General features: G+C 34.7%; 2 protein-coding genes and 2 long non-coding RNA genes across 5 annotated transcripts in view; 2 read left to right on the plus strand and 2 right to left on the minus strand.

The window, feature by feature from the left end:
* The window catches only part of LOC123865548 (calbindin-32), a 61,800-nt gene extending 43,400 nt beyond the window's left edge, over positions 1-18,400 (plus strand). The window contains exons 4-13 of one of the 2 annotated variants that reach the window (XM_045906638.1): positions 8,314-8,403; positions 8,865-8,951; positions 10,242-10,298; positions 10,792-10,875; positions 11,464-11,519; positions 12,586-12,631; positions 14,858-14,869; positions 15,604-15,660; positions 15,738-15,809; positions 16,200-18,400. In XM_045906638.1, the coding sequence (XP_045762594.1) occupies positions 8,314-8,403; positions 8,865-8,951; positions 10,242-10,298; positions 10,792-10,875; positions 11,464-11,519; positions 12,586-12,631; positions 14,858-14,869; positions 15,604-15,660; positions 15,738-15,809; positions 16,200-16,352 (714 nt within the window). In that variant the 3' untranslated portion in view covers positions 16,353-18,400. The remainder of the gene's footprint in view (positions 1-8,313; positions 8,404-8,864; positions 8,952-10,241; positions 10,299-10,791; positions 10,876-11,463; positions 11,520-12,585; positions 12,632-14,857; positions 14,870-15,603; positions 15,661-15,737; positions 15,810-16,199) is intronic. The other variant, XM_045906639.1, reaches the window with a different exon arrangement.
* LOC123865565 overlaps positions 1-27,574 on the minus strand; it is a 417,170-nt gene that overhangs the window by 35,612 nt on the left and 353,984 nt on the right. The gene's annotated exons all lie outside the window — the stretch shown is intronic.
* LOC123865567 lies at positions 389-25,674 on the minus strand. The gene is made up of 4 exons (XR_006795994.1): positions 25,532-25,674; positions 9,207-9,214; positions 3,173-3,176; positions 389-398 (listed from the first exon to the last, which is right to left on the minus strand). It is a non-coding gene; the product is annotated as an uncharacterized LOC123865567 (long non-coding RNA).
* Positions 22,050-25,300, plus strand: LOC123865558 (peptidyl-prolyl cis-trans isomerase FKBP1A). The gene is made up of 3 exons (XM_045906654.1): positions 22,050-22,211; positions 22,760-22,920; positions 23,586-25,300. The coding sequence occupies exons 1-3, from the start codon at positions 22,175-22,177 to the stop codon at positions 23,712-23,714; spliced, it is 327 nt and encodes a 108-aa protein (XP_045762610.1). The 5' UTR covers positions 22,050-22,174; the 3' UTR covers positions 23,715-25,300.

Here is a 27,574-nt window from a genome sequence, read left to right on the forward strand (position 1 = left end):
ATTTATTTTTACGCATAATAGTTTTTGATTTATCGTGCAAAATGTCGGAAAAATTATCCTAGTACGGAACTCTCTGTGCGCGAGTCTGACTCGCACTTGGCCGGATTTTTATTTTAACTATGATAGCCCACTTGATTTAGTGCCTCCACATTACAATTTTGACTCATCCATTTCGGCCCCTACCGGAATGCGCAGAGTTGGGGGACCCCTCAGTAGATAGACATATGACATCAATCAAATGAGTCGCTGGACCATGGCGTATGGAAGTCCCTACTAGACTCTAGAGCCCTATGTCCAGCAGTGGACGCCTATCGATTGATAATGATAATGCAGTTGATTTCGGCCCCTTTTGCAATTGAAATGATAAATTAAAAAAAAAAACTTTTATTTGCAAATAACTATCCAAGTCGATAGCTTTAGTACTTAGTTAGGTACCATACTGAATGAAACAAGTAGCCTGTGTGTTGTAGCAGATGTTCTCCATAAAGTTATCTTTTTTACGATTTTCGCACGGAATCCAAAAAATTATATGTACCTATTACGATACGGATCCAATGAGAAATTTCTAGTCACTTATCGCATCTTATCTATCAATACATATAACATGAGCAATGATTTCATCCAAGGATGATGTAATGCTTTCACAAAAATGTTGTGCAAAAATAATTTATAAAGAAAATCAGCATATTATCTATCTGTACTGTAAAGACCCTACTTAGCATAAATAACAGTACCTAATGCGTTTATGGTCTAGGTTATATGAAATCATAAAAAAATACCTAGCTATAGATATTTCACATGAGAATTATAAAGGCAGGTACTGGCCTTATTACTATTACTACAGGTACTAGTTATTCCCGTTAGGTAGGTTTTTGCAATGATGCAGGTAATTTGCATCTTAAAAGTAAGATGCTTGTCACGACATGGAAATAGTACCTACCCTAGGTTTTGTTTGGACAAATAATATATCATACAAATACCTTCTATGATGTAAATAGACTCATAATTGTTTGAATTATTACTTAAAAAATCGGTCAAGTGCGAATTGGACTCTCGCACACCGGTTCCGTACCATCGTACAAGATATACCGCTTTGCTTGTGATATAACCAAATAAATTCAGCGGTTTTCAGATTTTTCCCTTTATTTGTGCCATAAAGACTTTCATGATACTGCGTCAACGGAAAGTACGCTATATAGGTTCTTTCCTTTGACGGGTCTTAACAGTCAGACAGACGAAGTGAATACCCTATAAGGATTTCTTTTCTCTCTGTAGATATGGAACCCTAAAACATGAATAGGTGAGGAATATATCTACATTACGGATTGAAGCACTAATTTGTATCACTTGCCCGCAACAACAAAGCCATATATCTGATAATATGCCAGCCCATATCCCAACAACCCCTGGCCATTTGCCAGCGACGTTAGAAGGTTAACTCTGTTTTATTGGAAATATTGCATAACACTCAGCTTGCCCGTGAAAACGGTTACGCCGATTTATGTATATGGTATACAACAATGACGGGTTTGACAAAAGAGCCTCGATAGCTCAACGGTTGAGGAGCCGACTACATTCCGAAAGGTCGGCAGTTCAAACTCCACCCGTTGTACTATTGTCGTACCCACTCCTGGCACAAGCTTTACGCTTAATTGGAGGAGAAAGGTAGTCATGATTAGCATTGCTAAAAAAAACTACTTAAATTTATCCAACCACTTAAAATAACCAAAACATCAAATTTTCAGCACGAGCAAATGAGCAGGGTCATCTGATCCTAGGTGATTAGAACGGGTTGCCTGGAAGAGAGCACTGTAATGATAAGACCGTCCTTTGTTTTTAAGTCTATCCTGAATTCTTCTGAATCTTTCTGAATTCTTAGTCATAGCTCATAGTAATTATATTAAGCAATAAAGAGAATATTTTGTTTTATAAAAATTATGTTGTTGTAAATATCTTGAGAGACTACTGTAAGAATATTTCATCACATTTTTCTTGAAGGGAATCGCGTGGTTTTAATTTATAAATTGCGCGTGTTGCGCTATTACAAAAAAATCCTCCAATATCTGCCGCTTTAGCCTATATCAAGATTCTTGACATGATAGCTACTATGAAAATAAGCAAAAACAGATTTAAAAGATTAGATTATATAAATCACGCAAATTGTAACAAAATTAAAAAGTATATTACAGTAGTATATACATATCGCAGAATATATAAGACTTTAGTTTCAGTAGCCACAGAAGGAAAGGCTTATATCTGATGATAGTCAGGCCATATTCCCGGTAGCACTTGGCCGTCTGCCAGCGCAAGGTTACTCAATTTGGCTGGAAGTTATTGCATAATATACGACCGTTGAAAGTTACTTTAAAAAGTTTTTAACTACATTTAATGTGAACGGATGAACTCACGTGCATACGACAAACGTGCTCCAATTTTAACGAGGTATATCTTCATCTTTTTTTTTAGGGTTCCGTACCCGAAGCACAGAGTAAGGTCTCATGTGCCTGAAAGCCAACGGGACCCTAATACGAAGCCTCCGCCGCGGTCAGTCTGTCCGTCCGTTTGTGTCTGTCATCGGGCTGTATCTCATGAACCGGAATAGGTTGAAAGTTGAAATTTTCACAGAGTGTGTATTTCTATTGCAACTGTGTCAACAAATAAAAATAAAAATATGGCCGCTATGAAAATTAAAATTGAAAAAAAAAGTGTTATTTCTTGTTGTACGATATAATTTGAAAAGTCCACCCGCACCATTGTTACCGAACGACCCTTTGAATAGAACGCAATTTCAAACTTCGAACTGTCGCCTTCGTAGCAGTTCAGAAAACAAAGTTTAAATTTTTATGAACGGTTAATTCATGCTGCTCACACTTTATGATGCTTTTTACTATTTTTAGAATTCCGTAGGTATCTCCAGATAAACAACGTTAGGGTTAATTCGCACGAGCGTTAAAAAAGCGTTGCGTTAAAACCCGGCGTTGCGCTAATCACACACTGTTCATTCCCAACGCGCAAAGTGCGCGTTAAAAAAGCGTTGACGTGTGAACAGATACTTGGGAATGCATTTGTTCTATTTGAACGCTTTTTAACGGACGTTAAAAAAGCTCTCGTGCGAATGAGGCCTTATAGGACTACTTCTCACTTCGTTATGTAAGGAAAGGCTCTGTCTTACAACACTTAAATGGAAAACTCTGAAAACCATCCTAATTTGTGGTTACATCACAAAAAAATTAAAACGTGTTATTTCTTCGTGTGTGAATCCAACTCGCACTTGGCCGTTTTTATGTTAAAAGATTTTCACACCTAACTTATTTCTGTACAATTATTCACGATCGCGTGGAACGTTGATAGAATTACTGAATAGAAATAGTCTTTTTTTTAATTCAAATAAACTTCAACAAGTGCTTTTGAATCGTCAAAAGAATCTACCACTGATTCGGATTGCTATTCCTACCGAGAAGAACCAGCAAGAAATTCGGTTATTGCTGTTTTCGACCCATGTTAATCATGATTAATATGCCCTTTCCCCTCCAACTAAGCGTAAAGCTTGTGCTAGGAGTGGAACCGCCGACCTTTATAGAATAGAATAGAATATATTTTTATTTAAGTAAACCTTCACAAGAGCTTTTGAATCATCAAAATAATTTACCACTTACGGATTTCAGTCAGTTCGGGATTGAGGTTTAAAATAAATTCGCTGTAACACCGAAATGTCCATTTCGGTGTTACAGCGAAATTACAAAGCCATTGAGACTGATCTAAATTTAGGTAACTTTGGGTCTCAAAAGCGGTTGTTGCCTTATTTATGGGCTAACCGCATTGCCCTAACGTTGGATCGCTCCTCTAAATGGAAATTCACGTTACATTCGCAGCCATAAATGTGAATCGTAAATGCACGCTGGCGCGCGGCCAGCTGAACAAAACGTTGACAAATCTGATTATGTAATAATTATATAGCTACTTATATCAGGTTGACTTGGACGATATGATGGATGGCTTAGTTCACAATTATTGCACTACTACCAGTGACGGATTAAGACTACTTGATGCCCTAAGCAATCCATGCCTGTGGGCCCCCCTATCCGTATGTCAACTAGAATCGGTCTAATAAACCTTTACCGCCTAAAAACATTAGTTTTTTGTAAAATAAGATGATGAGATGTAACGTACTTTAGAAGTGGAGTAGGTGCGACAACAATAAAAACCAAAGCATTATAATTTATTTATTCATTGAAATGCGCCTTGAAGGTCCGACTAGAAACTTTTTTTAGTGTGGTTTTTGGTGACGTGAGAGTATGAGACGTGATGCCCTAAGGACGGATTTTTTTGTGCTTCTTCTGGTGCCCCCTCAGACGTGATGCCCTAGGCAATTGCTTAGTTTGATTAAGGGTTAATCCGTCACTGACTACTACACAATAGTCGTTTTACAGGAGAGCGACAGTTTAAAGTTCAGATACCTAAGACTAAAGTTGATTTCAAACTACAGAATATATTATAATATATAAATATCGCTCACTCTACTTTTACACTACTATTACTTGTCACTGTTCACACTGTTAGATGTAATAATATTACATCTAAGTGTGAACAGTGACATTTAAAAGTAGGATGAGCGATATTTATATACTATATTATATTTCCGTAGTTTGAAAGCAACTTAACACAAAAATAGTTGATTTTCATTCTTCAGACACCTGTGGCAACATAATGAATAGAATAGTATATACTATTTTTATTCAACTTAACTTTTACAAGTGCTTTTGAATCGTCAAAATAATTTACCACTGGTTCGGAATGGAGAATTCTCAGGCACGCAGATTTACTTACAATGTTTTTCTTCACCGTTAAAGCCTATGATTATTTTATTGCTTAAGACATACATAACTCTGAAATGTTAGAGATGCGTCCCCAGAATCGACACCCTAGACCCCCCGCGAATAGGAGATCGGCTCTTCCAAAGTATGGATATTATATTGGATATTCATAAAAATATCTTTATTTACGCAAATTTTCCCGTATTTTGTACGCGAACATGTTAGGAATTTTCCAATTTCCATGAAAAATCGTGAGAGGCGGGATGGCGTGGGAAGATGCGACGCGGATGAGATTGATATTACATGCGCACGTACCTACGAATAGGTATCACGTAAATAACACACGCTGTGTTACAGGCGTGACAGTAACGATTTATTGAGGACTAGACGCCTACTATATTGACACTGATTTCATTCACTTGTCAGGGTTCCGCACCCGAAGAATGCCAATGGAACTCTTTACCAACTCCGTCCGTCTGTCTGTCTCTCAGCGGGCTGTACTTATCTCATGAACAGTATTTAATAGAGCGTTGAAATATTCAGAGTGTGTATTTCTACTGCCGCTAGAACATTTAACAACAAATAATTAAAAAAATCAAAATGGCCGCCATGTAAAATACAATAAAAAGTACATGCATTGTGGTACGCTGATACGGAACTCTTGGTGTGTGAGTCCAACTCGCACTTGGCCCGTTTTATTGATAAAAAGATTGAACGAACTCGTGATGAAATAGCTCCATCATGAGACCACATTCATGGCATCATATCATTGCAAAACTTACATTATGAGTTGCAAACAGCTTTTTAAATTATTCAGTTGCAAGATTTGACCACATACTAACACGTCAAGTTAAATAAAAGCTTGTAGGTAAAAAAATTGGGTCCCCATCCGTTAAAAAATAGATAGTAATGACATAGATATTTGTGTGAAACTTCGAGTCAGGATGATTCTTCTCCAATTTTCATGAGCGTCGCTCTAAGCAGGCTTATGAGGCAAGCCGGAGGGGCGTGAGTGCGGTCTTTGTTTTCGCGGCTGACAAATTACGCTGTTGATTGCTGCTGAATCACCCTATTTTACTTTACGTAAATCTTCACGATACACAAAGCATCGCGATCCTTCCCCTCGAGAGGGAAAACTACAGACATAACGTTCCCCATTTTCCATTAGAGCCTCAATAGCTCAACGGTTAAGGAGCGGACTGAATACCGAGAGGTCGCCGGTTCAAACCCCACCCGTTGCTCTATTGTCGTACCTACTCCTAGCATAGGCTTTACGCTTAATTGGAGGTAGACTACAGGCCCATGTTTAAAAATGGGTGGGTCATATGAACCACCAGGTGACGTATACAGGACGATATAAGAGCATAAAATAATAAGTTTCAGCACTATGCCGTCACTTGTAAGCTGTCCAACAGAGTGCTGGTGAGAATTGAAAAGTGCAGGTAGAGTGAGTACATTTTGGTCATATATTTTTGTACGGCATTTTTACCATCGATAGATCCATGAAAAATAATAAGAAAGCGCGCAGTGCCGTAAAAAAATGGTGCGCCACAAAGTCAGTAAATGTTTTGATTTTCTGACAATTTCCGGGGTAAATTTGGTCATTTAATTCTGTACGGCACTAGTTTCATACTGTTTCAATACAGCCTCTAATCCATTATTCCGCAACGCCGTACAAAAATCATGCGACAAGGGGAAAAAATTGAGGGTAGCAACCCCCTCTCTTTCCGTGGTCCGGGGGGTGATTTGACAAAGTACGGCTTTGGTTCCAAAACATTATCTAGCACTCAAAAGTACTATTAAAAATAATGCCGTAAAAAAATTAGTGTTCATTTGAATGTGTATCAATAATTATCTTAATTTCATAGTATACTTAATTTTTAAAGCTGTAAAATCATTTGACTCTGTACGGCAACTTTTTTTTTAACATGATAGTGTAAAATACTATTGTTATATAGTATTGCCGTTCAAAAGAAACTGTTCTAAAAAAAATTATAGATAAATACAAAAACTGAAATTTTTCAAATTATTGCAAAAGTTTAAATATTCATAGATTAATAAAATATAGCAATTTTCTACGCTTTTCCCTTGTTTTAAATAGTATTAAGATAAATAAATTAGGAAAAAATTATGCCGTACATTTTAATGCAGACCATATCTTTAGGCTGATGAAAATGACGCTACCATTTTAAGGGTGTAGTACTTTATGGCCATCTGATACTGTACGGCATTAACATATTTTTGAAGAGAACAATTGATAATATGATAAAATCACTATGCCGTCTAACTGAAGTGAACGGGTGTGTATATAATATCCACATCCCCTACAAACCTTTGGACCAACGAAAATGTACGGCATGTAAAAAAATATTATCTATGCATAAAACACTTTCAAAATAAATTAATTTTATGTTGTTTCAAATCACCCCCCGGACCACGGAAAGAGAGGGGGTTGCTACCCTCAATTTTTTCCCCTTGTCGCATGATTTTTGTACGGCGTTGCGGAATAATGGATTAGAGGCTGTATTGAAACAGTATGAAACTAGTGCCGTACAGAATTAAATGACCAAATTTACCCCGGAAATCGTCAGAAAATCAAAACATTTACTGACTTTGTGGCGCACCATTTTTTTACGGCACTGCGCGCTTTCTTATTATTTTTCATGGATCTATCGATGGTAAAAATGCCGTACAAAAATATATGACCAAAATGTACTCACTCTACCTGCACTTTTCAATTCTCACCAGCACTCTGTTGGACAGCTTACAAGTGACGGCATAGTGCTGAAACTTATTATTTTATGCTCTTATATCGTCCTGTATACGTCACCTGGTGGTTCATATGACCCACCCATTTTTAAACATGGGCCTGTAGTCTAAGGGGAAAGGGGAATATTGATCATGAATAGCATGACAATATTCTTTTTATAAATAAAAATAAAAAAATGTACTCGACCACAGAGCTCTAGATACCCAACATAGCTCTATGGTTTTATGTTCGTAGAACAAAAGTGATAGACGAGTATGTTGGTCACTTTTGTTCTACTTCAAATCTTCTCAAAGGATTAGAAATTAGAAATTATTAAATAGGTTGTCATATCATATCTGTCACAGAACCGACGGCGCATGGGGCAGACGTATTCTGAAATGGAGACCGCATATCGGTAAGGTGTAGGATGACCTCCAATCCACTGGACCGATGGATGACGAAGGTGGAGGACTGTGTTTAGCTGCGCTCTTTCGTAAAGATCTTTGTCCAGTAGTGTAGGCATAGACTTTGTTGGAATGAATGGAATTTAATAGAGTCGAATAGCGTCCAAAAATATAATGGCGGTGTCATCATGGATCTAGTGAGTTAATTCCTAATTGTAAACGACGAGACCAGCAAGATACTTATATCTATTCCTTGGACTAATGTTTGGTTTGGAATCTGGTGTATACAGTCTCTAATCACCGTATTTTGTATTTGTTTGTTAACAGTAGCTTCTATTCTTTACAGGCGGTATCCGATGAAATGCTGGTTGAACTGAAGGCCTGCTTCATGGAGGCCTATGATGATAACCAGGATGGCAAAATTGACATACGAGAGGTAGAGTACAGAAAACTCCATTGTTACTTAGTATAGAGAATTTTGTAAGGCATACACTCATCTATGAAATGGCTGCAGGTAGCCAAGAAATATTCATCTAAAATGCTTTTAGTTAACGTTTGGGGAATAGTAGTAATAGAAAAAACTATTTTCTCAAATTTCAAACATTATGGAGCCATTTTCGCCGTAAAAATTTTGTGCATTTGTAAACCATAGTCAAAGACCATGGTTTACTTATTCCTAGTTTTATTTATTTGTACTTAGGTACTATCTGTTTGTTAAAGCCATTATAATCGTATAAAATTAAACACAGACCCTCGTTGGGCGCCAGTTAAAGTTACTTTAGCTCTAAAATTAAATGTTACTTCTAGATGTTTTACGAGTGTGTAATCGTTTTACTATTTAATGGTACAATAATTAATAGTTTTATTTAGAAAACAAACTAATTAATTCTGTTACAGCTGGCTCAACTTTTGCCGATGGAGGAAAATTTTCTTCTTTTATTTAGGTTCGACAATCCATTGGAATCCAGTGTCGAGTTTATGAAAGTAAGTCTTCCATGGTCCTCCTGATTTTTTTTTAAGAGTACCTTCTTCTTTGTCAGCCTTTTGTATCGATGTGAAAATAGATTGTTCCTCACGGAGCAATAGCTCTCTAACAAAACAAATTGGTTTAATTTAAAAATCTTTATAAATAAGATGTGATGACAGTGTGTAGTGTAAATTAGTATTTTACTTTTTTTGTTTTGTTGCATTAGCATTATTCTTCTGTCTGCTTTAGAACATTGTTCCTACCCTCTTTACTCTAACCACTCTAATAATCAAAATGTAGGTTTTTCCGCTTGAACTTTACTTTGTTATTGCATTAATAAAATTTAACAGCATTTGAAATCCCTGTTGAGTGTTGATGTGCCATATAACTGATATCTTTGCTGATAATAAGTAGTTCAGATCTAACAGAAAGCAACAGGTGAACTTTAGATCAATACTTACATTTTATGTTTCAAATGAGAGAGACCGTAAACAATAAATGCCGTCTCACTCTTTTTATTTCCGCCCAATATAATTCTGTATGAAGAAGGTTGTAACAGGAACATTCCCTTTGCCTTCAATAATGTAGGGTTTTTGAGTTTTATAATTTTTATCCGTTTTGAACGACCATAACGATTTAAAGTACAAATATCTGCTATTAATAACTAATATAATTTGTTGCTTTCTTTTCCCCATTCCGTCTAATGCTTTTGTGATGTACCTAACTACCTACCAGTACCTACTTAGTTATTTTTGTCCAAGACTTCGTTCGTCGTCGTCTTTCAAAAATCTCGTAGGAATTAAAAACCCGTTGTTTTCTTGCTAAGCTTTCACATTTACAAAAATTAAAACTTAAACTCGTCGAGCCAGTTTCCTTGTCCAACCTAAACCTAGATCAACCTACGGGAGAAAAACCCTTACCTATGAAGGAGCAAAATTATACAACAGATTAAATGATTTTATTTAATTAAATGTACATAATGGTGAAATGAAAAATAAATAATAATGACTAAGTTTGTTTATAATTTAATTATTTTAAATTAAGCTCTCATGAAGTGCATGCACTTCACGATGTCTTTTATGAGAATAAATGTCTTTTCAAATCTCAACGTAGCTATCTCTTAGCTAAACTTCCTCACGATCGGTTCAGACAATGAGCCATAAAAAGAAGAGATACAGATCAGAAAAAATACGCAGAAAAAAATCTCGAAATATATACCTATCTACCATAAAAAAGATTTTCAATAAGTTTTTCCAAGTGATGGATATCAACAGGTTGTTAACAGATCAATACGTTTTGTGTTATAGATTTGGAGAGAGTACGATACAGACGGCAGTGGGTATATTGAGGCTGATGAATTGAAGGTGAGGCTTTGATACATATATTTTAATTTAACCGACAAAGTATTCCTAAAAAATGGTGGTTTTTTTTCGCCCACATTAATTATAGCTAACGCAATAAACTGTGGAACCAACTTCCTTTGGCGGTGTTTCCACTAGATTACAACATAGGGTTATTCAACACCAAATTCCTGAAAGGCTGGCAACGCATTGGCAGATCCCCTGGTGCTGCAAATCTTCATGGGCGGCGGTAACCACTTAACCTCAGGTGACCCGTCTGCTCGTTTGCTCGCTATTTTTATTTCAAAAAATAAAAAAAAGCTATTTGCAGCTTTTACCCACGACGTGATCTGCGTGGAGTTAGATTTTCTGAAGAACCCGTGGGTATTTCTATAAATCATTTCTTATAATATAAAAACTTTAAGCGCTACTAATTTTGACTGTTCATATAGCACGATTTTTTTGCGGAGTAGCTGTTCCATGCATTTAACTCAATGGTCTCTATCATCTTTTTCAGAATTTCCTCCGCGATTTACTCAAAGAAGCAAAGAAGATTAATGACGTCTCCGAAGACAAACTAATCGAATACACCGACACCATGGTAAAAATACTCACTTTATTTTTTACCCGACTGCGGCAAAGCCAAAAGGAACACTTTCTTATGATTTTAGCAGTCTATGTATGTATGTATGTATGTGCATATGTATGTATGTTTGTATCCAGATTCTGTGTGTTCCACCGCGCCTAAACTACTGACCGATTTTGATGAATGACCTAACGGATGTTATATCAAAAAGAGTAGGGATCTCCAATATTTTTTTTTGGTATTGTATTGTTCATAAATATATATGTAGTACAACATTAAAATATACCAAGCAACAGAAAAACAATTTTACTAAAATTAAGGTTTCAGGGTTTATTAAGACGATCGTAATAGTTCGTTTTAGTTGTTGACTTCTCTGTACCTTAAATAAAAATGAGTCATGAGTTCAGTCAATCGGCTCGGTTCAATGCATTTTCACTTAATTCTCCCTTGCTATCAAATGAGAACGAAGTCAAGCGATAATTTGTCACCAAATAATAAAAAATGCTCATAAAATTACAACACGAATGATATTTTTTTTATGTGAAGGTAATAAAAGCGGTAATGGTGCGTATAATTTTAATAAAATCTCATTTTTATGTGCAGCTACAAGTGTTCGACTCGAACAAAGATGGTCGACTTCAACTTTCAGAGATGGCAAAGTGAGTACTCATGCCTGTTTTTAGGTTTCTTTATGCCAAAATGGTAAAATCCATTATGGTGCGACTTTCTCCGTCCGTCTGTCTGTCCATCCGTCCGTCTGTTCGTGTGTCACAGTTGATTATTTCAGTAACTAACCAACAGTAAAGCTATCGACATGAAGTTTGGAACACATAGTTGTATAAAATAGTGGTCCAACATCATTGGAATAAAAAAATCGAAAATTATTTTTTATTTTGTATAAAAAAGGGGAGGAAATCGGGGGTTTGAAATTTCAAAGTAAGATAATTAGGTCCCCACTCACCGTATCTCTGAAGGTAACAAATCGGAAAATCTGAAATAATTACGGTCAATACAGGTTTATGTATATTTTACAGGAAAATTAAAACCGACGCTCTACGGAAACCTCGTTGATTCGCACTTGGCCGGTTTTTATTTTATTTTATTTAAACTCAACTTTAGTCCAAATTAACAAATTTTATAATAATTAATGCGAAAGTGTGTTTATCTGTCTACTAGCTTTTCACGGTCTATCTGTTTAACCCAGGGTCGGCTGAGTCAATGGCAATAATGTACCTGAATGCAATCAATACCCTAGCCCTAGACTACCTGAGGATATATTTTTTTTCAAAATTATTAACGTACCAGAAGTGAAACTCAATAAAGATAAAAAGAAAAAAATAAGAATGAACATTTACAACACTCATTGCTCGATCAAGGCTTGATACTCAATAAATTAAGTAACTGTAATGTAACAAATTGATATAAACTTTAATTTTAATTTGATATAACTTTTATTTTTAATTTTCTATTCAAATTTATATAACTTTTATAATTACTTTAATTATTTTAATTTTTCATTATTTTAATTTTAAATTTTAATATTACTTTTAATTTACGTAATTTAATTTAATTTGTATAAAATTATGGACACAATTTATTATTGTCTGAAATAAAATATTTTTATTTTATTTATTTATAACAATATGTCCGCACACACCGACCGTTCGAGCCAAAAAAGCCTCGAACCCTCGCAGGCCATTCCAAAGATTTGTCCCAAATTCGCAGATTGCTGCCAGTGAAGGAGAATTTCCTCTGCCGACAGGTGTTCAAGGTGAGTGACAATTCATTTCCCGCCAAAATTGCGACTACATTGTTTCACGCGCGCCATCTCATCGAATCGACGTTTTGCTGACCGCGGGCCAAGCAAACATTGCTCGTTTACTTTACTGAAATGTTATGGCAATAATTTTATTTACAGTTTTTGTTAATTTTATGGAAAAATATTATAAAACTCCAGATATGCAATGCTCATACAATTAATTGTATTTGTTTAATTATAAAAAGCGAAGACAAATACGTACCGAACGCTTACGTTACACAAAACGCAAAGCAACAAAGGCTAAATTTATTTAGACTACTAGAGGATTCCCGCGACTTCGTCCGCGTGGATGTAAGTTTTGAAGATCCCGTGGGAACTGTTTGGTTTTCCGGGATTAAAAGTTGTCTATGTCAATAACATGGACGCAAGCCACCTCGGTACCAAATTTCGTACAAATCGGTTGAGCGGATGGGTCTTTAGGAATCCCGTGGGAACTCTTTGATTTTCCGGGATAAAAAGTAGCCTATGTCCGTCCCCGGGATATAAGCTAACTGTGTACCAAATTTCGTCAGAATCGGTTAAACTGTTGGGCCGTGAAAAGGTAGCAGACAGACAGACACAGTTTCGCATTTATAATATTAAGTAGGTATAGTATGGATTTTATTGAAGCGGGGTTTACCAACACTTCTTTTGTCACCTTCGAGTATGCTTCAAACATCGATTTTGGAAGCACCAGGTTTTGTTTATTCTGAGGCTTCAAAAAATGGCAGCCCGTTTATTTTCTCTCTTCTTCTGGGTAAAAGAGCAATGTTTTAACACAAATGTACCTACCTATATATTCAATTCTTTTAAATAGGTACCGATAAATAGAATTTAATTTAGTCATCTCATAGCTTTTTTAATGCAACATTCACATTTTTTAAAAGCTCGTCAGAATGTGATTCTCAATTTCATTTATTATTACAAAGCTTTGGTTTTGTTGCATGCAATTTCTATTTAAGAGCTAAAATTATTTTGATGCTATCTATCATTTGATTTTTTATTTCTGCGAAAGAGCTATAAATATTTTGGCCAAATATCTATTTTGATAAAACTATTTATTAGACTCGGACTACACGGCCCGGTTTCACTCCGGTCTGTTTCAGTGTGGTTTAACAGTGACGCTTTCGCCAGCGCGGTTGGTAAGCGTCGCGGGCCACGAGCTTTGCGTCTCTTGGATCGTTACATAGTCGCGCGGATGGCCCGCGCTGACGGCTATTCGGCCACCGCGCTTACCACCCGCGCGGACGGTAAGCGTCACTGTAAAACCAGCCTTAATGGCAACTTTTGCTACAATTTTTTCTATTAAAACCTTTGCTGTTTGATCATATTATGTCGGCTGAGAGTTAACATATTTATTACGTTTCGGGTACATGAAATCAAAACCGAAATGAAATCGATCGCCGTTATGCCGAGCCCTGTACAGTGAAAAACAAAACATGTATATTACGATCAAAATTCAAATTATAGTCACCGTATTTTTTGCACAGAGTGTGGTTACTTTGCTCGTTTGCACTGTGTTTTTACGCTAGATTAATGTTTTAATTATTTAATATTTAGTCACAAAGATTAAAATTAAAATATAAAATATACATTTATCTATTCCGTTGCTTTAATTATACACTGCACATCAAACTCACATACATACTTACTCCATTAGATAAGATTATTGATGATAATAATATACTATTAGATTGTTATAAGAATTGAAGTGATCTTAAGATAAAGATTGATATTTTCAGATTTATCTTAAAACTACTTCTACGTGCATATTCTGATACTTATCTGTAAATAATAATCAGGATTAACTAGGTACTAATGTTTTCAACATTTCAACATTTGTTGAAAAACTGTGTAAGTACTAAGCATAATAAGTAATAACAAAAAGTATCTTAATAATAATCCATTACAAGTGATTAGCTGTAGTCTGTTGAGCAATTCCTCCTCCATCTCAGAAAATGTTAAATTAAAAAATAATCTTTATCCAATAAAAAGAGAATAAACACGTGCAATGCGTGGACATCGATGAAACATAATCAATACATACAAATTATATACACACGGAACGAATTGATAATCTACCTTTTTAAAGTCAATTAAAACTATAATTGGATATTAAAAAAGTGTGGCATGAGTGTTACTGTTGATTTGCCTGTCTCTCTATCCTAACACTGCTGCTTGTCTGCACCGCACTCTTAGGAGGGCATTGAGGTGAGTCCTCGGTAGTTATTAGACTAACAACGATGTCGATGCAAATTATAATGAATTTTAAAACTTAGAGAAAGATCGGAATTCAGGTACAAAAATAACAATTTGTTATTTAAAGAAATAAGGTTTTACGTAAGGTGATTAAAATCTTTTGAAAATACGGCATCCTTGCTAGGCTAATAATATATAAAAACTAACTTAAATATCAATCAATTTACTTAGTGTAATATTTTTTAATAAAATGTGTATGTAGAATTAGAGGTTTTATATTTTTATGAGTTATTTGTCCGTAGTGTTACTCGTACTACAAACAATAAATATTTATGTACAAATTATTCATTAAAGTTTTTTTATACTAGGTCCTGCTTAGTTTCTTCTTGTTTTGTAAATGATGTAAGATACCTTTTAGGAGAGGAAAAGGACAATTTCGCCGTTGTATTACACGCCTACTTTTAAAAGCCTTTGTTTTCCTCCCCAGTTGACAGACGAAACGCATCATTAGTACTCACAACTAAAATCACTGCAATCTCTCTAAATCCAGTTTGCAGTGAAGGCGCATGTAAATGTCGTCACGTATTACTTCGATATTTTATCTATTTTGCCATTTGTTTAAAAACGATTCTTTTATAAATATATCTTGAATATAATAATTAAACATGGGGTCCCACCATCAAATAAAGCGCCTTGATTTTTTTCACTTCTTTAGTAAATATTTCATAACGTTCCTAATTTTACAGGGTGCAACAAAATTAACGAAAGATGATATTGAGCGGGTATTTTCTCTATATGACAGAGTAAGTTAATATAAGAAATTTCTATAAAACCATTCATTTTTGAAAATAGTAAATTACATGCCTTTTTATTTTCACAGGATAACAATGGCTCTATAGAGAATGAAGAACTACGCGGTTTTCTAAAAGATCTTTTAGAACTAGTGAAAAAAGTAAGCATATTTAAACAGCTTAAACCAACGCCAAATTAATGCCGTAGATTATTTAATTATAATAATTTAGCTTGACGTGCGATATTAAATAATAAAAACTAAGTATATATATTAAGTTTAAGTATTGAATTCTTAAAAATTATTTGCTAGCCACACGTTACAAGTTTACATCAATAGACATGAATACGAATTCAATTCTAATACAATGTTATGTTTAACCTTGTCTAGGTTAAATTTTGCATCTAAGAAAAATAAATTTTAATAAAAGAGGAATATAGTGTACAAAAAAAAACAAGTGAAAGAGACTAGATTTGCCTCTGGCAGTGGTACAAGGCTACCCAATGTAAAACATTTTTCACCATATCAATTCTTCTACTCTGTTCCTTTCAGGATTACGATGCGCAAGATCTCCTTGAATTTGAAGAAACTATTCTCCAAGGCGTAGAATACAGTAGCGAAGGGAAGATCAGCAGAAAACAGCTAACGATGATCCTTTTAGCGCTCGCCAAACACAATCAGGAAGAAGAAGTGTCAACACCATAAAAGCCGCAGAACGTGACTGTCACTCCGTCCCAGTAGCATGAGATAAAATTCTTTAACTTGGCTTACTCCACGGGCTCCGGTTTCACTCCGGTTACAGTTATGTCTTGAGTTCAAGCAAAAGTGGGCGTGGCTTATCAAACCGGGCCGGAATGGAGCCGGATCGTGTAGTTAAAGCTTTATCCAGTATTATTTCGCAAGATGATAAGAAATCTTTCACTTCTCAATACATAACATTATAAAATAGTTACCAAAATATATAAAATAAAGAAATACGACCTTTAGACGACATAGACGATATATTTTTTTAATTAAATGCTGAGTTGTTAATTATTATTATTGTGGAATTTCTATGGTGTTGTTTTATGTAGTTTCATGTATAATCTATATGTCAATATATTATACATTTTGTATAAAATCTATGTTAGTTACAATAATAATTATCGCAGCGCTAAAACAATTTGCAGTGGCGTGCATACCGTTCATTTAATTTAAATTATTAGACTTACACATAATATTTTCCCAGTTTAAATCTAAGAATAACATAATTAACTACCTATTCTAATTTATTTGTAGTTATACAAAATAAAATCGCTATCCTACATTTTTTTAAAGTACCTAAGTAACTATATATTTTTTTTAATACATATAAGTATTTATTTATCGATTTTATCGTTAGTACTCAGTTTTGCAATGCACGCCATTGCAATCCTTAAGTTGCAAACAAATTAAACTACACTGTGACACAGTCGTGAAGTATCGTGCTACGGTCTACGACAGAGTAGGACACAACTCACACTCCGTCGTAGTCTACACTCTGTCGTAGCGCTCGCGTAGCACTGAAGGTTCGCTGGCGTTTGAGGCGAGATGGTCTCGTCAGAGTGCGTTACGTGCGACACACCAAGTCACGGTTATTTGTTTGTACCTTTATGGCTGCTATCAAAGATGTTCTTTATACTTACGTTCATTCTCAATGTTCAATCTACCTGTAATCTATAGATAAGTTACTTAGCAACGTTGTTATTTTCCAAAAATTGTATGGTCTTTTGTCAAATAATAATGTTGCTAAGGAACTTATCTACTGATTACAGATAGATTGAATACTGAAAACAGACGTTAATCTATTTGGGTGTTATAAATAGGTATAACTTAAGTGAGTGTGGTTTAATCATATAAATAAAATAATTTTGACGATACTTCACATTCATTAAATGAAGTTGAACTATCGTGGTATGAATCTACTGGAATTAATTTATAAATTAATGAAAAAAAGTGGGTATTTCATTCTTGGTAAGAACGAATCTACTGCTTAATCAAGTTGTCTGAATGGTTTGTTCGTAATTTTTAATTTCGTTTAGAAATAACTACAGTCCAAGAATCATCATAAAACGCCAAAACAAATGCCAAATAAATAATAGTTTAAGTGTTTACTTACGAGTTTCTAATAGCTGCAGAAGTTTTATACATAAATTCTATTTTCGTATATTGTAGATATCATTATTAATTACCTACTAGGTACCTAGTTGACTTACAACAATTATTGCTAAAACTGATTTTGCTAAAACACGCTTAATATCCACGACTCTTGAGTACAAAAGGACAAACTAAGGGTGCGCAATGCGCATCCACTGAAGTGGAGTGGAGCGGAGACTTGTGACGAGTCATTGAGAAATGACGTGATAAAAACGTCACGTCAAGTTATGTAACAATAACCTTATAGAGTCAACTGAACATGTCTCCGCTACGCTTCAATTTAGTGGAAACGCATCATTTTTAAGGTAATCGTTGCTCCACGAGAATTGAGATGAACCGCAAAATGATGCGGTCCACCCCTCCTTCGAGTTTTATTCATGAGTCTTCATTGAATGTCGCAATAGTCTGCGGACTTCCTTAAAGACAATGTGCTGGGTAGTGGAGTGCATAGGGTTCGAAACTAGGGTAGGCATTAGTTAGCTTACCTATTTAGAGGCTGTCATGATGAAAAATGACCATTGCGATATTTCAACTTGGGTAAACAGTGCTTTTATGCCTCTATGTACTGAACGCCACTGCTGCTGGGGTAGCTAACCGTAAAAAAAATCCGGATTATTCATGTTCTAGACAACCAAGGTTCACGACAAAAAAGCCGTCCCGCCTTCATTTTAAGAAACTCGGAATTTTCCCAAATTCACTTGAAACGTTACAATAGGTGAAAGTTAAGTTAGGTAAGTACGAACAGCGAGAAAGCTGAGATTGCACTTGCTAGTCTAAGCGACTATGGACGGTTGCAAAGTGCAAACCCAATTATTTGTTTCTTTTTATTTGTACCAGAATAAAGATGAAAAGAAAGAAAAAGTGGACAGGGTAGTACTTTGTCGATGTATGTTGTCTATATGTAATATTTTTTCAATATCCCTAAAAGTTGTTAAGCGTGTCTACTAATTCATTCAATATTTCACTTATATCTTCTCTCTCTCTCGTCTGGCTTTACAAAGATTAGCCAATGTCAAGTTTGTAGTTATTTGTAACAAGTTAGTTAAACTATACAAGTATGGACCCCGTCTGTGCCGGCGCTCGCCGACATACGCACGTTTGCAGTCAGTTTTAACAAAAAAACACTCCAAAAAGGCAGAGCACGCCCGCCAGCCAACACCAACACAGACGAAGTCCCACTTATATCTTATATTTTTAAGAAATAATGACAACAAATCGACACTTAATTTAATCTGTACACACGTATAGAACCTAATAAATTATACCTAGGTATAATTTATTTCAATACGCCCGCAAAAGTTAGTTTATCTATCTTATTATCTAAATAATAATATTTTAATAGTCTTTAAGCAAAATTATGCCATGAGTACCTATTACAGTTTGAACATGTTGCATCAATTTTTTTTATGAAAAACTCATATATTCTTATTTATATGTATTTAACAAAGCGTTATCTAGGTACGAGTTAAGTTTTATAATCACTGCAAGAGCTGAGGTGAACTTAATTATTTGTTCTAGTAAATGTAAATGCGTTCAGGTAAAATATAATTAATTATTTTTCCCCCTTATTTTAGTACACCCCTTCCGCTTTCTTTTAAAGAATCCTCTGCGCTAAAGATAGCCGCACATCCATTATCTTTTTGTACAGCGTACATTTTTGTGATGAACAGTAAATTATGTATGTCGTACTTTTTTTTACTTTAATTACATTTTTAATTGGAATATAAATTATTACGAGTGAGTAAAATAAGGTAAATATAGATGTTGTGATGATTGTTATAGGGAATAACTAATTAGGAAAAGGAAATGCACAAAACGCCAAGTTATTCATATATTTGTATATTAAGTATATCAAAGAAATGTTAATTATGGTTAAAACAAAAATATATTATTAGATATATTTATGAAATTGTTGAATGAAATTTTTTTCTGAGCTACAAAATAACTAAAAAAATTATTTACTGAACGATTCCAAATGTTTCTTTATTTGCTGAACCATTAAATTAGATTTTACCTCGTTGATAAAAGCATTCAAGCTTGTACCTGCTTTACCTACTTAATATCATAATGGATGTTCTTACTAGTATCTAAATAGATGTCCTTAATATGGATGTATTACATTTTATATTTCTGATTCTTATTACTAAGAGACGACATAAGACTTAACTAAATAAAAAAAAGAGTAATGCAATCTTTTTATGAAGTCTTTTTCATACAAATTCTGTTAAAATCACCTGGGCTATTAGTAAACTTGCAATTTCCCTAATTCCTTCAAAAGTAACTTTAAGTGTGTTTAGGCTACTTGAATGTACTAGAAAAACTAAATGGGTACCAATGTTTTAAGATAGTTATAAGAATTTAAAATAAGCTAAATTATTTTTTACGTTTCGCATAAAGCAATTATTTAATAATTCAACATAGTTAGTGACATCCTGACTAAAAAGCTATTTTCAGTTATTATCAACGTTTAGTTAATTCCTGAAAATTATTTGGTCAATATGGTTCCGCTTCAGTTATCTGGATGACAACTTTAAATTATAATAACTTTGTTACGAACTGAATAATATCAGTAATTGTTACTAATTATTGAATTTTCAATATCAAAGAATTTGCTTTAAGTGAAACTAACATGGTGGTCCCACAGTCTCAAAGCCTGGCACTACATGTTAATTATTATCAACAATAATATATGAGGATGTTTGCTATAAAATGTTTATATGTATTTATATACGTGCATTTTGATTTCACCTTCTACATTCTCCCTATATTCATATCATTTCATATACAGGCTGTAATTGAACGCTAGCAAAAAATAATCCAATGAGTACCAATAATAAATAATTATCATTTGCCTTATACTTAATTTTAAAATTTAAATAGTTTTAGTGATTTAATATTTTTCAAACCCGCAATGTATAGCGTGCAAAACTTGGGTCGATACCGCATCTACGATGTGACACTTATTGACGCAAAGTTCGTTAGCTTCTAGCGTCAGTCATACCCTACATAGTGGAGCGGGAATTATTTTTAACCGACTTCCAAAAAAGGAGGAGGTTCTCAACTCGTCGGAATCTTTTTTTTTTTTGAAAATTTATTCTTCCTTGTGCTAATGTTATCATTTCTTAAGCTAATTTTCAACTTTTTACAGAGTTTTGCTGAGAATGTGTAGAAGCCTTAGAGATAATTTGCAGGCCAAAAATTTCTGTGATTTTTTTGGAAAAACATAGAATTTTTGGCAAAGTAACCAAATAGAAATTTTGACTCTGGTACAGTTTCGGAGTCCTATCTGGAGAACCTATAAAGATAATTTTTATTTTAGTACTCACAATTATTAATTGAGATATATATGCCACTTAGAAACTAAATAAAAAGTTGGCAATAAGTTTAACTTTTTTTTTAATTAATATTTAAAGAAACAAATACGTATTTTTCTGAAAACGATCGATAACTCAAAAACTGACCCTTTTTGCCCATAGGTGTTTAGAGGTCATTTGATAGCATTTCACCACCTCTACAACCTCAAAGAGAAGGTATTTTTTACTGGACTTCATGTATAAATATCAAACATATGTATTAAAAAATATTAAAAATTATTTACCCGCTTCAAAACGTTTCTGATTTGAAATAATATACATACAAAAAACAAAACTTTGAAAAAAAAAACATCAAAATCGGAGCTGTTTCCTGAGGACTTCATAAGATCTGTTTTACGGCTTCATTGACTCCACTAAAGGAGAAATAAGATAACACAAACTAAAAAGTAGTCAAAATGTAGTTTTCGTTAATCGGAAATTGGATTGTTATACAGATACATGTAGTTATATATTATGATGCTTTATTATTAATCCATTTATAAGTGTTATAATATTAACACGTATAAATGGATTTTAGTAACCTCCATGATTTTAGTATTTGTGAATTTTAAAAATGGCGCCGTTTTCTATTTCGCGCCCAAATAATTTATACGTCTACCTATTTTTAGTAGGTACAGTATAGGTTGACGCAGGAAACCGTCAGGAAACGTTCAACAACCGATTTGAATTTTCAATGACTCAATTGAACCATAAATTAGACTATAGTCAGTGAAAGTACTCTGTGGTGTTTGCCGATGCTTGCTCTGATATGTTGTTTGCCGCAAGCGTCTGGCGGCACCATAGCGCGTCCACCTCTATGCTCAAGTTTCTATAATCTCCATAGTCATTGGTGATTGGTGGCCTGGCCATAGTCTGTCTATGCATAGTCTGCGGTCGGTGCTCTATGAAAATTTTCTTTTTCGCTGTCATAGTAAAATTTATAGACCGCGTTGTGTAAAATTAGTGAATTACAATTTATAAAACAATAAAAATAAAAATATGGGTGTAGACGTCGAGACTCTAACTGCAGGCGATGGTAATTGAATTTTTCTTATTTATAACAACTTAGATCGATTTCTAAAAAGTTAACCTTTTTGCCAGCTTCATTATGAGATCGATTGAATTATATGCATAATTAGTTATAAATTAGATTTTATTATAACTAATACAGAATAAACTATCTTAGAATGACAATGTCATAGTGGTAAGGTGATGTAGTTTGAAATGCAAATCGATGGGGTAGTGAAAATTCCGACCTGGCAATGGGATGACGCCGTATCAACGCTTTATTATATTTGCTACTGAATCGTGGTTTTATTGTTTGATAATAATTATCGTAAGAAATCAATGGACTATTTTCATGAAAAAGTTTCCTTAATTTATCGATTTTTGTCACGAAATAGCCTGAATCCCTGCTGCAATGGTCTTGTGAGAGGTATTGGGGTTCGATTCCCAGTAGAGGCAATTTGGAAATTCAAAATTCCTAAATTAGCTCTAGTCTAATCTGGCTTTGGAGTTCTTATGGTAAAAGGTATATGTATAAATGTAGACCACCAAATCAAACTGGAGTTTTTTTTTACCTAGGTTCCACATACCCTAAGAAAGGGCAAACTGTAGTCGTCCATTACACAGGCACATTAACAAATGGCAAGAAGTTTGATTCCTCACGCGACCGTGGCAAGCCTTTCAAGTTCAAGATTGGCAAAGGCGAAGTTATCAAGGGTTGGGATGAAGGTGTGGCTCAGGTAAGGCTGAGGATTAAAATCTTATTAAATTATATATTCCAAGGTCCCTAGGTGCTAGAATGGTGGCCACCATAATGTGCCGCGTTGGCAGACCTGTCCATTAAGTGGACAGACAACATCAAACACAGTCCCAGTCAAACATCAGTCCCAGGGAGCCACTGAATTGAGGTGCTGCAAGATTATAATGTGCGGAAGTCCCTACAAGAGACCCATGTCTATGAGCATGGACATCTATCAGTTGACAATGATGATGATTCAAAATTAGACAAAATTCAATAGCTCAACAGTTAAAGGAGCAGACTGAATCAATAGGTGGGCAGTTCCAACCCAACCTTTTGCTCTATTATTGCACCTCCTCTTAGCCCAAGCATTACGCTTAGTTGGAGGGGAAAGGGAAATATTAAAAATGAAACCATAGACAATGGATAAACTAAATTGACAGGGTTTTTCTGCAGGGAGCATTATGAAAGGGGTAGCAACTAGCAATATGTTTAGATCTGCTGTTTAACATACTATTTTTAGCAGCTTATTAATGCCAATTTAGACCTGTGAATTAAATTAATTTAAAGATTGTTTACAACGAAATTAGCACCATTCCATTTTATTTTAAAGACACCATTCCATTTTATTTTAAAGATTTTAATACTTACAAATTTAAATTACAGATGTCCGTCGGTGAACGCGCCAAGCTAACCTGCTCCCCCGACTACGCGTACGGTCAGCAGGGCCACCCTGGAGTCATCCCTCCTAACTCCACCCTCATCTTTGATGTGGAACTCATCCGTCTTGAATAAATTCATTTAAGCTAGGGATCTCTGAGCTACTATTTATGTATTAATGACAAACTCATTGAAGTTTTATCAGTTGACCATACACTATCAAGTTTACTGTCAAGTTGCCATGATGTGATGTGCACGTGATAGTCATACACCGTCAAGTTTAACGGCGCTGCTTCAAGCTTGACAGTAAACTCGGTTGTTTATGACCACTGTGACGGTTTATCATCAATTTAATAACTAAGTCATAGAACAGTTCATTTTAACTAGTTTGTCTTTGACAATACAGTGTTTTCAGTTGTTGTATACTTGATGTATAACTATTGTAACATTGTCAAAATGCGCTGTGAACTAACTATATAAGCCAAAAAAAGTCCTCAATGCTGCTTATTAATCACTTCTAGTCTTAAACCTGGTATCCGTCTAAGCGAAAATGGATAGGTTTGGGTTAGAAAACCAATCAGATTATGGAAAAATGATGTGAAAAAATTATCACGTCATCTATCGATAAAATTAATTTGCTTATCACATGTCCTCCCATACCCACTTTGTTGGATATCAAGGCAATGAACAAATTAATGCAAAAATGAACGCAAAATGACGCAGAGTTTAGTTCACTTTAAAATTGATTCGTCGCGTTGTTATGACTAGCGCAATTTGCCTTATGTTAAGTATAAAATAGCTCCGTTTTATTGAAAAGAATGTCAATTATTTTAAGCAATACATGCATAACTAGCCTTAATGCATGTATGACTTTCAAAAGTTTAGAGATCCCTATTTTATAAAATACTTATGTCACATTTTAGATATAGTTTCATTAAACTACTAATAAATCACCTGTTAACGCCTATCACAGATGATCATGCGGCCTGATACAGACTGGCTGCTATCCACAACTATTGTGGTTAACGGCTGAAATTAATAATAATAATCAATCCTATATGTAATCTGTCGATAGATTACTTTGCATGCTGTTATTTGTCGAAAATTGTATGGCCCTTTTTGACAATTAAACTCTTTACGTATCGGAAGTTTACGGATAGATTGATTATATTAATTTCGATCGTAATTCTGTTGAACTCTAAACTTAATCGACAGGCTTAAATCAAATGCTATCCTTTTTCGCACTGAGCATTATGAATAGGAGAGTAATCGATTTAGGACCTATCGTTTTAGTTTGATTATGAGATTATACACCAGAATTAGCCACAATTGTCAGATAAAAATCTGTATGAGATCAAAAGTTGTAATCTGTGATAGGCTTAGACCTAAGTCTCTTATCTAGTGTTCAGTCATAATTCTTAAAGTTAATTTACTTAAGCTAAGGGACTTCTTGCAATGAACTTGTGTGTAATTTTTGATGCATTTTTTTACAATATTTTTGACACATTTCTGTTTTACATTCCGCAAGCATTTCAATGTTAATTGAGCCCATATTTTTTACTGTTTTCTACTTGAACTGAAACTTCTCGATCGAAATACCTAACTGCATATTTTTAAAGTTAACCTTACTTGTAATCTGTACCGCCGGTATACCACCTGGTAGATACATAATTATTGAAAGGCTTTATTGTAAAACTTAAGAATAAACGTCATCTAACACACTTGTGTTTTTTATTAATAAGGTACTCTATGTACCTACCTCCTGAGAATTAAAGCTGCCTAGAATTGCCTACACCATCTCTATGATCGAGAGAAATCGCGATATTCTCGCCGCGCCACCAAATTCGACTATAAGCCAATCTACACAGGGCGATACTAGGTCGGACCGTTGCGATTATCGCCCATGGAGATGGCGCCTAAGGTGCCTGTCCACTGGAGGGGACCTAGGATACAACCTTTTTGCAGAATACTAGTGCTCAGGTTTTATTTTAAAACCTGCAGCATTAATGCTGAGCCGGGGCCTTTTCATCTTGTGCCATTTGGGTGTAAAAAGTTTTTAGTTATTATTAAGTAATTATTAATAACTACTACCTACTATCAAGATGAATAAATTAATTTTCTTTCTTCTTTTCTTTTTACGGTGAAATGTTTGTAGGGCTGGGTAGCGGACGCGGAGCGACGGAATGAGACTTGATATCACACTAGGACTATTTTTTCTCCGTTATGTCAGTGCTACTCACGGGAGCGTAGCTTAATAGGAACAACCCAACCAAGCAAAGCGGTGACGAGGCACAGCGGATCTATGACCGCTTTCTCTCTGTTCCACTCACTTCACTTCAGTGAACAGACACCCTAAGGATTGACAGACAAACGAAGTGGAAGTTTCCTTGATAACAACGTAAATCATAGATTTCGTTGAAAATGGTATACGTATAAGTTTTGACGATATCCCTGACGCTGTGGTCTTATTAGTGGGAGGTACCGGGTTCGATTCCCGGCAGTGTATGGAATTTTAGTTTCTAAATCACCGGTTTGGTCTGGAGAGAAGCTTCGGCCGTGGCTAGTTACCACCCTACCGGCAAAGCCGTACCGCCAAGCGATTTAGCGTTCCTGTATGACGCCGTGTAGAAAACAAAGGGGTATGGGTTTAGTAAAAACTGTCATACCCCTTCCAGGTTAGCCCTTTCCATCTTAGATAGCATCATCACTTACCACCAGGAAAGATTGCAGTAAAGGGCTAACTTGTATCTGAATAAAAAATAAAAAAGTAAATAAGGCTACTTTCATGTTTACACGTACACTGTGCAATGTTTAAACGTACTATGCAAATGTTTAAATGTACTGGGCAAATGCTTAAACGTGCTATGGAAATGTTTAAACGTACTGGGCAACTGTTTACCCGTACTATGCAAATGTTAAACGTACTGTGCAATGTTTAAACGTATTATGCAAATGTTAAACACACTGTGCAAATATTAAACGTACTGTGCAAATGGTTTAACGTACTGTGCAAATTTTTAAACGTACTATGCAAATTTTAAACGTACCTACTGTGCAAATGTTTAAACGTACTGTGCAAATGTTTAACGTATTGTGCAAATGGTTAAACGTACTGTGCAAATGTCAGCCAATGAATGTCGAATGACATTCCCTACATTTGCATGGAATCAGCATTATATGCTTTTAGAAATCTGCCGCTCTGTCGCGGCGTCTCTCTCAGACCCTCAAAAGACCACCTTTTAAGGAACTCGTCAAAAATTGTCAAACCTATATGGACTATGGTCTGAAATAAAACGAATTTCATCAATTTAAATTTTTTATTCATAAATTTTGTATTCTAGTATAGTAATAGTAGTAGTCAAGTAGACCTCTTTTAAATAAAATAACACAAAAAATATCTTTTCCTCTTAAACTAAACAAATTGCATCGTAATGCGCGTTTTTTTACAAAGCAAACTAAGTACTTACCTATTATAAAATTATTATAATATTATAAAGTAGGTAAGTATAACGTTAAAGTTAGAATAGCAGCTTATTTAATAAATTACAATTTCTGACAGTAATTTTACACATTCATAGTTACTTAACACTATCGTCCTAACATTCTCTTATACCAATAATATACGCTTGACATAACATTCTATTCTACATAGGCGGAAATTGATAAAAGATATCATTATGTTACATCATGATAATATAGTAGGTACGCAAGAAGAATATAAGTCGACAAATATGAAAATTTCAACAAGCAAATATCTAATGAGAAATAAAAATATAATGCCTCCTTTCTGTTTGGTCGATGGAAAAATAATGTAATTCAAAAGTAAAAAAAAAAAAACATGTTAAAATAACTGATGTTAAAAAAAATCTATAAGATATTTAAACCAGTGTAAGTGAGTAACTTTACTGTGTATAACTTATATACACGTATTTATGAAAATATTTGAGGCTTACAACACTTACAAGTTATAAGCCTCACATATCTTGATGAAAAAT

Source organism: Maniola jurtina, chromosome 5 (genome assembly GCF_905333055.1).
Source record: "Maniola jurtina chromosome 5, ilManJurt1.1, whole genome shotgun sequence".
In the NCBI taxonomy this organism is placed as follows: domain Eukaryota; kingdom Metazoa; phylum Arthropoda; class Insecta; order Lepidoptera; family Nymphalidae; genus Maniola; species Maniola jurtina.